General features: G+C 43.6%; 1 protein-coding gene across 1 annotated transcript in view; it reads left to right on the forward strand.

The window, feature by feature from the left end:
* The window catches only part of eps8l3a (EPS8 signaling adaptor L3a), a gene marked incomplete at both ends in the record, with an annotated part of 15,770 nt that extends 2,472 nt beyond the window's left edge, over positions 1 to 13,298 (forward strand). The window contains 17 exons of the mRNA XM_079807984.1: positions 265 to 329; positions 1,428 to 1,586; positions 1,663 to 1,812; positions 1,879 to 1,952; positions 2,036 to 2,145; positions 3,754 to 3,920; positions 3,985 to 4,087; positions 4,168 to 4,241; positions 5,928 to 6,002; positions 6,123 to 6,268; positions 6,352 to 6,502; positions 6,600 to 6,631; positions 6,708 to 6,804; positions 9,919 to 10,023; positions 12,647 to 12,732; positions 13,050 to 13,182; positions 13,269 to 13,298. Of these exons, the coding sequence (XP_079664110.1) occupies positions 265 to 329; positions 1,428 to 1,586; positions 1,663 to 1,812; positions 1,879 to 1,952; positions 2,036 to 2,145; positions 3,754 to 3,920; positions 3,985 to 4,087; positions 4,168 to 4,241; positions 5,928 to 6,002; positions 6,123 to 6,268; positions 6,352 to 6,502; positions 6,600 to 6,631; positions 6,708 to 6,804; positions 9,919 to 10,023; positions 12,647 to 12,732; positions 13,050 to 13,182; positions 13,269 to 13,298 (1,757 nt within the window). The remainder of the gene's footprint in view (positions 1 to 264; positions 330 to 1,427; positions 1,587 to 1,662; positions 1,813 to 1,878; positions 1,953 to 2,035; positions 2,146 to 3,753; positions 3,921 to 3,984; positions 4,088 to 4,167; positions 4,242 to 5,927; positions 6,003 to 6,122; positions 6,269 to 6,351; positions 6,503 to 6,599; positions 6,632 to 6,707; positions 6,805 to 9,918; positions 10,024 to 12,646; positions 12,733 to 13,049; positions 13,183 to 13,268) is intronic.
* Between the last annotated feature and the right edge of the window lie 11 nt (positions 13,299 to 13,309).

Genomic DNA, 13,309 nt, shown 5'->3' on the forward strand with positions numbered 1-13,309 from the left:
TGTTGGTGCTTTGGGCGGGGTCAGGGGTCAGCATGGGCACTGGTCAGCGGCTGTGCCGCCCCATACACAACAAACTGAGATGCTCTGTGCATTCTGACACCTTTCTATCAGAACCAGCATTAACTTCTGGAGCAGTTTGAGCTCCAGTAGCTCGTCTGTTTGATCGACCACACGGGCCAGCCTTCGCTCCCCATCAATGAGCCTTGGCCTCGATTGTGTATTTGCCATTGTGTGTTTATTACGATGATTGTGTGTTTTCTGTAGATAAGAGGAAGGAGTATGCCGAGTCCATTAACAGACAGATGCATCAGTTCCAGCACCGAGTGGAGGTGAGGATCATCATCATCATCATCATCATGATGATCATGTGACCGCTCACTCACTCACTCAGCCCTCAACTTCAACTTTATTCATTTATATAGCACATTTTACTGCAATTCCAATTGCCCAAAGTGCTTCACAATATCAGGAGACATAAGCAATATCAAACCAATTCATACAAAGGAATTTAAAACAAATAAAGAATAGAATAGAATACATAGGGCGAGACAAATATAGATCCAAGGAAATAGAATATATAAATGTATCAATAAACCATCTCTAAACATGGTCTATTCTCAACAAACGCTAAATTAAAAAGATACGTTTTTATCTGAGACTTGAAACCTTCTAAAGTTGAAGCCTGCCGAATCTGCAAAGGTAGGCTGTTCCACAGTTATGGGGCGATGACCATGAAAGCTCTGTCGCCCCTAGATTTTTTAGAGGAACGGGGAACTGCCAGTAAAAGTTTATCTCCTGATCTCAAAGACCTGACTGGAGTATGGTCCTTTAAGAGGGCGATAATATAACTTGGGGCGATGTTGTGAAAAGCTTTAAAGCTACACTGTGTAACTTTTTTTAGTTTATTCTTAGCTAAAAACACTTAGTTCTTTCAAAAATATATGTGCTCATTAATGCATATTTACTTCTTTCAAGTAATAAAGTACTCTCGTAAGTTTATGATATGCCATTGTAAACACATACGGGTGAGGGGTTCGAATGCGGGTCGCCATGTTGCTCCTCCGTCTTGAAAGTACATTAGCCAAAGAGGGACATACCCGTAAATTCAAGCTTCGCCTTTGGCGTTTTAACACTCGATGGCACCGTGACGAATGTGGACGAGGTCGAACTGGAAGCCATGTTAATCTTGGACTAAATCGGCCACCGTAGGAGTTAAAACGAAATCGGAATTGAGAGGAAGAGAAACTAATATTCACTGGATGGTCATATACAAGTTCACCACTAGATGGGGGAAAATATCACAAAGTGGAGCTTTAAAGACCATCAATAACATTTTAAAATCAATTCTATACTGGACTGGAAGCCAGTGAAGAGTAGATAATACTGGAGTTATGTGTTCTCTAATTTCTGTTGCTGTTCCTCCGCAGCATCTGTTCACCTGTGAGCTGGACGGGCGGCAGCTGTGTGACGTGGATGACTGTCTGGAGCGGCTGAAGTATCTGGACGCCACGGGCCGAGTGTGGGGTCAGGACGTGATCCTGGAGGTGCGGGACGGAGCGCTGCTGCTCTTGGACATCGAGACCAAGGTGAGTCTCAGGGGAAGCATGTGAGAAACCACTGAGGCGTTTAGGCGATCTCACTGGGTTTCTGCTGGTGTTTCAGGAGGTGTTGGACTCGTGGCCGCTGAGCTGTGTTCTGGATCTGAAGGCCGTTCTGGACGAGAGTGTGTATGAATCTCTCCTGACCGTCTCCATCCAGGACCGAGGCAGTGGCGCCGTCAGCGTCTTCCTGTTCCAGAGCGAGTCTCTCAGGGTGAGTTCACGACTCTCTCCGGGCGGCAGCTCTGAGGACAAACGGCTGATTTAATTTGTCGTTCAGGCAGATTATCTGAAGAAAGACCTGGAGCGGCTTCTGCAGAGCAAGAGGGATGAGCACAGACGGAGTAACGTCAGGTTAGCTGAGGAAATCCTGTCCAACCAATCGCTAATGACCTCCAAATGTGGTGGTGACGGACATGTGTCATTTGACTCCGCAGTAAAGCCGCTGTAGGAAACGGGATGCAGAGAAACTCCCGAAGAGCCTCGCCTCCAGCCGAGCGGATTCATCAGAGACCTCCTCCAGAACAGTGGTCCGCTCCGGATTATGGTGAGAGAACGGCAGAACGGTGTATTTTTAATTAGTTTTGATGCTTCTTCTACTTCCGTACAAAACTTCGCCAACTAACTTGTCCCGCACGTTTGTTGTAGACCCATGAATGGGGTGTCAAATCATTGAGGAGAACATGTAGTATGATGTTCACCCGGCAGGCGAAAAACTGAGCAAAAATGTCTCCTAGACTTGCCGGCTCGCAAACTGAGACAAATGGGGGCTCGTCCGGGATCTGAACCCGGGACATCTCGGCTTATCCGGCTCGGAATAGTGATGAGAATGTCATAGACACTTGGGGGATGAGCTCATTTGACTCACCCAGCAAGCAGGCAATAAGTAGTGACATAACAATGCCATAGCCATGCCCTAGCAACCAGTTACAGCACCCTAGCAACCTCCCCATAGGAAATCGTAGAGACAAGTGGGTAGCGTCTTTTGACTCAGACTGGCAAGTATTCTTCAAATATCCAAATACACATCCTGTCAATTAGTTTCCCCCTGGTACCTAGCCACAGCCTAGCAACCGTACGGCAGCACGAATAAGCCACATCTTAGCGCCACAACAGTATAGAGACATGGGGATTTGGCTGTTTTGTTTTGAAACTAGTATAAGTATCACCATGGTAACTGTGCACCCACACCCTAGCAACTGCATGGCAACATTAGCGCGCCATATCTCGGCGTCAGAACATCGCACAGACTTTCTAGCAATCGCGCAAAAGACCCTAGTAACTGCCCAGTGCCCAGTTTTGCCACGACACACAGAAAATATACATGTCTAGTTGTGTGATATGATGCATTTTTAAGTTAAAAGGTATTTAATGAGAAATAATGTAGGGCGGGACTTTATTTTATCTCTCAGGATTTGATTGGATCTTGAAATCAGTGATATTATTGGCTAATATTATTTAGTAAAGCCTAAATGACATTTGTCTAAACAGGTAAGTTGATTCAGAGTAATTAATTTATTCTTAATATAACATTTTGTTATAAAGATGATATCGAAATATTATGTTTATATTTAAATAATATGTAGATATAAATTTTTATTGATATTTATATATTAAATACATTATTTAAATATAATTTATTTTATATATAATAATGTAAATATATTATATATTTTAAAATTATAATATCTAGATCTAATTTAATATATAATACAATATATTATATTATTATTTATATATAATATGTTCAGATATTACATTTAAATAAATATTTTTAAAATTATATCTAAATATTACATTGTTGATTTAAAGTTTTGATTTCATGTTAATTTGAAGTGAATCGATTAAACAAAGGACAAATCCCATTTCACATATTATCCATCCTAAATAGTGTGAAAGATTAGAATTAGTGCGTCCAGAATCATAGTATGTTGAAAATATGATAAAATATTTGGCTGAATTTGGAATAGCATACTAATACTATTTTTGTCTTGTATTTATATGGTAGAAACAGTAAGCGAATTCAGCATATGTCCTTGCTTGCTCTTTACCCACAATCCCTTGCACTTTGGATGTGATTGTCATGTGGTATTAAAAGTACAGTGTTTATTATTGCATACTTTAGAGTACGTACTTCTCTCTCTGTGCTGTCCAGATGAGAGTCCCGCCCCAACTCCACACGCCTCCAGAAATAACTCCGCCTATATAACGGTAGTGGCTCCGCCCCCACACACAGAAGACACGCCCCAGAGACCGGCTCCGCCCCCTCGTGTAGAAGACACGCCCCCTCCGAGGCCGTACACTGAGAGAGAGCGGGACGTGGTGAGTGTTTGAGAGTGATTGGCTCAGGTGTAGAGGACCGATCTCATGACCCGTCTGTCTGCAGGACATCCTCAATCATCTCATCAACGACATCGAGGCCTTCACCGACAGACTCACGGCCGTCGCTCCTAAAATGGACAAGAAGAAGAAGAAGAAGAAGAAGAAAGGTGAGAGAAGCGATTGACTTGACTGCATCAGATGAGAGTTTATGACCTCTGACGTGTTTCCTGTGGTCTGTACGCTGAAGCTGTGAAGGGGATGCCGTCAGATGAAGAGTTCACCGTCTGTCTGCGCAAAATCAAGATGGCCTTCAACCTGCTGGTGTGTGTGAGACACTGCACTTCTGCTCCTTCTGCTGTATATTCAATAAACACTCATATTTATATATCATTGAAATATGTTACATGTATAAAGTCTAAATGTTATTCAATTGTAATATTAAATTATATTTATTTAATGTAATATCTAAATATATTGATACATTACATTTTAATATAAATTTTAATATTTTATTATAAAGGTTATATCTATATACTTTTAAAATATATTAGTAACATATAATATTTATATATTTAAAATAATCTAAAAAATTTTATAAAGATATTTATTTAAAAAATTTTTATATATCATGTTTTTATTATCTTATAGAAATATTATATATGTATGAAATATATTTTTATATCATTTAAATATATTTTATTGTAAAAATTACATCGATATACTATTAAAATATATTATAAATTATATTTAGATGTATTAAATGATTACATATACAATATTTAATATATTATTAAACTATATATATATATATATATATATATATATATATATATATATATATATACACACTAATATATATATATACACACTAATATATATATATATATATATATATATATATATATATATATATATATATATATATATATATATATATATATATATATATATATATATATATATATATATATATATATATATATATATATATATATATACACACTAATATATTATATATGTAATTTAACATAAGATCATATTTAGATAACTTATTTTACAGATATATCAAAATATTATCTTATTAAATATACAATTATATCAATATAATATTCTAAATATTATATTGGTAAATTATAATTATATATCATTTAATCTAATTTTTATTGTAAAGATATTTATTATGAAGATTTATAATATTATAAAGATTATATCTATAGGTATATCTAAATGTTATTATTAAATTGTAATACTCAGATATTATATTGTTATATATTAAATTATATTTATTTATCATTTATTTAATGTAAAATCTAAATATATATATATATATAATGATGCATATTAAATTTTAATATAAATTGTAATGTTTTATTATAAAGGTTATATCTATGTACTATTAAAATATATAAGTATTTATATATGTAATATAATCTAAAACATTTGATAGATATTTATTTAAAAAATGTGAATATATCATGCATTTATCATATCAGAATATAATCTATATTAAATACATTTTTATATAATATATAATATTATATTATATATTATATAATATAAAATATTATATTAGTAAATTCTAATATTTATATATAATTTAATCACATTTCTATTACCTAAATGTTATTTAATTATAACATTTAGATATTATATTGTTATATATAAAATTATATTTATAAATAATTAACTTAATGTAACATCAAACTATATTTGTGATATATTATAAATTGAATTTTAATATGTATACAATTTAAATATATTTTTATTATAGAGATTGCATCAAAATACTATTATATTTATATATATATATATATAATCTTTAGATATTAAGTTAAATTATATAATTATAATTTACTTATACAATATGTGTAATATAATAAAGGTAGTTTAAGAGGAATGTTATTTTGGGTATTTTAAGTTCATATTTAGATATAACTATCTATCTAATATAGTATTATATATGATATGATATGATATATTAATTATATCTCATAATCTGTTGATCAGGGCAAACTGCAGGGAAGGATTGAGAACCCCAGCGCTGCTGAACTGGCCCACTGTCTGTTCTCTATACTGGAGCTGGTGAGACGTTTGTGTGTGTGTGTGTGTGTGTGTGTGTGTGTGTGTGTGTATGAACACATTGTTCTTTAGCTAACGTGTGTGTGTGTGTGTGTGTGTGTGTATGTGTGTGTGTGTGTGTAGATGGTGTTCCACTGTGATGAGGTTCTCCCTCCATCTATCGTGGTTCCTCTCTTTGAGCCGGAGTGTATCCTGTTCCTCAGCGAGGAGGCCACAGCGGAGGAGGATCATCTGTGGCAGTCGCTGGGAGACGCCTGGAACATCCCCAGGTAAAACACCTCCCATCACACACACACACACACACACACACACACTGCTCTCGTCACATCATGCTTCTGTGTGTCTGATGAAGCACCAAGTGGCCGGAGGATGACGAGGATATTCCCACGTTCACGCCGGTGTTTGATGACGGCTGGGAGCCGCCGGCCGTTCGAGACCCAGAGCAGAGGCAGACGAACACCAGCAGCCGAGAACCAGCACAGCAATCTGGGACACGACAGACGGTACACACACACACACACACACACACACACTGAGCTCTCCAGGACATGAGGAACGTTCACATGCTTGACTAGTTTATTCTTCTGTTTCTGTGTGTAGGGCAACAAACCACCCCAGGAAGATCAGCTAAGGTACCGATGTACTTCAGTATCGCAGTATAGTGCGCTCCTGCTGTACTGTGAGTGTGTAACGGTGTGTGTTTTACAGCCTGGAGGAGTTACCGGTGAGCTACATGCGAGCGGTGTTTGATTTTACAGCACGTAACGCTCGCGAGCTCACCATCAGTAAAGGTGAAGAACTACAGGTGAGCACAAAGACATGCACAATATATCGCTAAAAGTGTTGAGCCGCCCCCCCACATCCCTGAGTTCAGGTGTTCAACCCCTTCATGGCCACAGGTGTGTAACTCCAGCTCTAGGCCTGCAGACGCTTCTACACACATTAGTGAGAGAATGGGCCGCTCTCAGGAGTGTGTGTGTGTGTGTGTGTTCGCTTCTACACACATTAGAGAGAGAATGGGCCGCTCTCAGGAGTGTGTGTGTGTGTGTGTGTTCGCTTCTACACACATTAGAGAGAGAATGGGCCGCTCTCAGGAGTGTGTGTGTGTGTGTGTTCGCTTCTACACACATTAGAGAGAGAATGGGCCGCTCTCAGGAGTGTGTGTGTGTGTGTGTGTTCGCTTCTACACACATTAGTGAGAGAATGGGCCGCTCTCAGGAGTGTGTGTGTGTGTGTGTGTGTGTGTGTGTTCGCTTCTACACACATTAGTGAGAGAATGGGCCGCTGTCAGGAGTGTGTGTGTGTGTGTGTGTGTGTGTGTGTGTGTGTTCGCTTCTACACACATTAGAGAGAGAATGGGCCGCTGTCAGGAGTGTGTGTGTGTGTGTGTGTGTGTGTGTGTGTGTTCGCTTCTACACACATTAGTGAGAGAATGGGCCGCTCTCAGGAGCTCAGAGAACTCAAGCCGATCGGTGGACGCCTGTGCAATAAGTCCAAATATTATACTAAATATTCCACGCTCAACTGTTAGTGGGATTATAACAAAGTGGAAGCGATTGGGAACAACAGCAACTCAGCCACAAAGAGCGGGGTCAGCACATGCTGAGGGTCACAGAGCGGGGTCAGCACATGCTGAGGGTCACAGAGCGGGGTCAGCACATGCTGAGGGTCACAGAGCGGGGTCAGCACATGCTGAGGGTCACAGAGCGGGGTCAGCACATGCTGAGGGTCACAGAGCAGGGTCAGCACATGCTGAGGGTCACAGAGCGGGGTCAGTGCATGCTGAGGGTCACAGAGCGGGGTCAGCGCATGCTGAGGGTCACAGAGCGGGGTCAGCGCATGCTGAGGGTCACAGAGCGGGGTCAGCACATGCTGAGGGTCACAGAGCGGGGTCAGCGCATGCTGAGGGTCACAGAGCGGGGTCAGCGCATGCTGAGGGTCACAGAGCGGGGTCAGCGCATGCTGAGGGTCACAGAGCGGGGTCAGCGCATGCTGAGGGTCACAGAGCGGGGTCAGCGCATGCTGAGGGTCACAGAGCGGGGTCAGCGCATGCTGAGGGTCACAGAAGTCGCCAACTTTCTGCAGAGTCAAGAGCTCCAGACCTCCAAACTTCTGTGTCCTTCAGATGAGCTCAAGAACAGTGTGTAGAGCTTCATGGAATGGGTTTCCATGGCCGAGCAGCTCATCCAAGCCTTACATCACCAAAACGTGGGGTAAAATGTGCCGCCACTGGACTCTAGAGCAGTGGAAACGTGTTCTCTGAGTGACCAATCACGCTTCTCTGTCTGACAATCCCATGGACGAGTCTGGGTTTGGTGGTCGCCAGGGGAACTGGACTTGCCTGACTGCATTGTGCCAAGTGTAAAGTTTGGTGGATGGGGGATTATAGGGTGGGGTTGTTTTTCAGGGTTTAGTTCCAGTGAAAGGAACTCCCAAGACATTTTGGACAATTTCACGCTCCCAACTTTGTGGGACCAGTTTGGGGACGGCCCCTTCCTGTCCCAGTATGACTGACCAGTGCACAAAGCGTCTCCATAAAGACATTATGAGCGAGTTTGGTGTGGAGGAACTTGAGTCCTGACCTCGACCCGATAGAACAGCTTTGGGATGAATTAGAGCGGAGACTGAGAGCCAGGCCTTCTCGTCCAACATCACAAATGAAGAATCCCCATAAACACCCTCCTAAACCTTGAGGAAAGAAGAGCTGGAGCTGTTATGGTGCGTTCACACAGGACACGTTTCGCGCAAGTGATTTACACGTTAAGTCAATGCAGAGACGCGAAATGGCATTCTGCAGCGCGATTGAGGCAGCACGAATGACGCGAATTGAGCGTTTTGAACGCGCTCAAGTTGAAAAATCGGAACTTTGGCGGATATTCGCGCCGTGTTAACCAATTAGGAGCTTGCTCTAGTAGTGACAACAATGAGGAGAAAATCTGTATATTAATATCTGGTTCAGACAATATGATTATCACTGTGATAACATTAAATGACATGAAACACAACCCAGTCTCTTTTTGTTAAATGCAAGTTTATGTTTGATCAATAATACAAAGGTATAAGTAAAAGGTATAATAAGCTACACATGAAATAAAGCAAACAATTCAGTCAAACAAAGTCAGCGCTAGTCGGCTAACGTTACAACTGTAACGTACAGTTATAGCCTAAAAATATAAAGTAATGAAACTTCTCTTTGCCTTCAGTCTAAACAATTTGCCAGGGAACAAATTATAGATCCATGAGACCAAAGATCGGCCGTTACAAGACGAATTATATCTGGAGCCGCCACAGAGACATCAGAGCCAGCGGCAGAAGAACTGGCTGAGGAAAGGCTGATCTCACCGGGTTAATGAGCGCCGCTGATCCGCCGGAGCTCACACACACACACACACACACACCACATCACATGTTCAAATAGGCGACCTTTATATAAATAAACCACACATTTGAGCTTTAAACTACTACATTATCGACTGAAAAAGTCTTAAAACTACGTTTTGTTACACATTAACAGTAGATTTTAACAAAAAAAGACGTGTAAACACAGCCCATGTCAGCCATTTCTCACTGAGACGAGCCGCTGGCAGAAGCTCCGCCCATGAAGAGAATCACGTCTGTTGTGAAGTGAATGTCGCGCACGAATGAAGCGAGTAAACTCAAAATGTTCAAGCGTCCACCTTCACACGATTAGCGTGAATAATTTGCGTCAATCACGTCCGGTGTGAACGCCACATTAGAGCTGCAGAGGGTGGGCGGCTCCAGTTCATGTGTGTGTGAAGGCAGGCGTCCCAACACTTTAGGCGATATAGTGTACATGTGTGACCTGAGATTTGGAGTTTTATGAACTGACATGCTGTCTGTAATGACTTGTTTTTGAGAGAACGTCCTCTTAGGTCCAGCGTGTGTGTGTGTGTTGTAGCTGTTGGACATGTCTAAGCAGTGGTGGAAGGTGAAGAATCAGACGGGGCAGGTCGGTTACGTCCCCAACAACATGCTTCAGCTCCCACAGCAGGAGGCCCAGCCCGTGCGTATATCCGTCACAAACACACGTCTAGTCCTGTTGATCTGACCTCACACTCATGACCTCACCTCATGACCTCACACTCATGACCTCACCTCATGACCTCACACTCATGACCTCACCTCATGACCTCACACTCATTACCTCACCTCATGACCTACACTCATGACCTCACCTCATGACCTCACACTCATGACCTCACCTCATGACCTCACCTCATGACCTACACTCATGACCTCACCTCATGACCTCACACTCATGACCTCACACTCATGACCTCACACTCATGACCTCACCCTCATGACCTCACCTCATGACCTCACCTCATGACCTCACCTCATGACCTCACACTCATGACCTCACCTCATGACCTCACCTCATGACCTCACACTCATGACCTCACCTCATGACCTCACCTCATGACCTCACACTCATGACCTCACCTCATGACCTCACACTCATGACCTCACCTCATGACCTCACACTCATGACCTCACCTCATGACCTCACCTCATGACCTCACACTCATGACCTCACCTCATGACCTCACACTCATGACCTCACCTCATGACCTCACCTCATGACCTCACACTCATGACCTCACACTCATGACCTCACCTCATGACCTCACACTCATGACCTCACCCTCATGACCTCACCCTCATGACCTCACACTCATGACCTCACCTCATGACCTCACACTCATGACCTCACCTCATGACCTCACACTCATGACCTCACACTCATGACCTCACACTCATGACCTCACCTCATGACCTCACCCTCATGACCTCACCTCATGACCTCACACTCATGACCTCACACTCATGACCTCACCTCATGACCTCACCTCATGACCTCACACTCATGACCTCACCTCATGACCTCACCTCATGACCTCACCTCATGACCTCACAGTCATGACCTCACCTCATGACCTCACACTCATGACCTCACACTCATGACCTCACACTCATGACCTCACCCTCATGACCTCACCCTCATGACCTCACCCTCATGACCTCACCCTCATGACCTCACCCTCATGACCTCACACTCATGACCTCACACTCATGACCTCACACTCATGACCTCACCTCATGACCTCACACTCATGACCTCACCCTCATGACCTCACCCTCATGACCTCACCTCATGACCTCACCTCATGACCTCACACTCATGACCTCACCCTCATGACCTCACCCTCATGACCTCACCTCATGACCTCACCTCATGACCTCACCTCATGACCTCACCTCATGACCTCACCTCATGACCTCACCTCATGACCTCACACTCATGACCTCACCTCATGACCTCACCTCATGACCTCACACTCATGACCTCACCTCATGACCTCACCTCATGACCTCACACTCATGACCTCACACTCATGACCTCACCTCATGACCTCACACTCATGACCTCACCTCATGACCTCACCTCATGACCTCACCTCATGACCTCACAGTCATGACCTCACCTCATGACCTCACACTCATGACCTCACCTCATGACCTCACACTCATGACCTCACACTCATGACCTCACCCTCATGACCTCACCCTCATGACCTCACCCTCATGACCTCACCCTCATGACCTCACCCTCATGACCTCACCCTCATGACCTCACACTCATGACCTCACACTCATGACCTCACACTCATGACCTCACCCTCATGACCTCACACTCATGACCTCACACTCATGACCTCACACTCATGACCTCACACTCATGACCTCACCTCATGACCTCACACTCATGACCTCACCTCATGACCTCACCTCATGACCTCACCTCATGACCTCACCTCATGACCTCACACTCATGACCTCACCCTCATGACCTCACCTCATGACCTCACCCTCATGACCTCACCCTCATGACCTCACCCTCATGACCTCACACTCATGACCTCACACTCATGACCTCACACTCATGACCTCACACTCATGACCTCACCTCATGACCTCACACTCATGACCTCACCCTCATGACCTCACCCTCATGACCTCACCCTCATGACCTCACCCTCATGACCTCACCTCATGACCTCACACTCATGACCTCACACTCATGACCTCACACTCATGACCTCACCCTCATGACCTCACCTCATGACCTCACCCTCATGACCTCACCCTCATGACCTCACCCTCATGACCTCACCCTCATGACCTCACCCTCATGACCTCACCCTCATGACCTCACCCTCATGACCTCACCCTCATGACCTCACCCTCATGACCTCACCCTCATGACCTCACCCTCATGACCTCACACTCATGACCTCACCCTCATGACCTCACACTCATGACCTCATGACCTCACCCTCATGACCTCACCCTCATGACCTCACACTCATGACCTCACCTCATGACCTCACACTGATGACCACACACTCATGACCTCACACTCATGACCTCACACTCATGACCTCACCTCATGACCTCACACTCATGACCTCACACTCATGACCTCACCTCATGACCTCACCTCATGACCTCACACTCATGACCTCACCTCATGACCTCACACTGATGACCTCACACTCATGACCTCACACTCATGACCTCACACTCATGACCTCACACTCATGACCTCACCTCATGACCCGCAGGAAACGCCGTCCGCGCCTGGACTCAGCAGAAGATCCCGTCCGGAGGAGGTGCGAGTCTGGCTGGAACACAAGGGCTTCAGTAAAATGTGAGGAGTGTGTGATGTCAAACAGTAGTGGTATGCTACACTGTCACATGACCTCATTAAGGGGCATGGTTCATTCGTTGACCTCATTTGCATATTGCATAATACCAACACCAACATAATATTAGGTCATAATGTTATGCCTGATCGGTGTGTGTTAAGTAAAAACAGGATGTGCATTTCAACCATTTTTGAGAACTAAATACCTAAAAATGTGGGGCGTGGCTTAATGAACATGGGGAAATATGGGTTCCATGACCAAACCAGTTGAGAACCGCTAGTTAGTTAATCTGAACTGTGTGTGTGTGTGTGTGTGTCAGTACGGTCCGGTGTTTAGGGGGCGTGTCCGGCTCCATGCTGCTGGGAATGACGCGTGACGAGCTCAAGACCGTTTGTCCGGAGGAGGGCGGGCGAGTTTTCTACCAGCTGCAGAACGTCAAATCGGCCCTCGCGGTGAGTACTGGCCGTCATCGGTGATGTGATGTCATCGCGAAGGATGTGATGTCATATTCACACGTTGTCTCGTTCACTCTCTACAGATGGCCAGTGAAGTGAGACCAATGATCTGAGGCCGCAAACT

The sequence above is a fragment of the Gobio gobio genome (genome assembly GCF_949357685.1).
Source record: "Gobio gobio genome assembly, chromosome: 24".
In the NCBI taxonomy this organism is placed as follows: Eukaryota; Metazoa; Chordata; class Actinopteri; order Cypriniformes; family Gobionidae; genus Gobio; species Gobio gobio.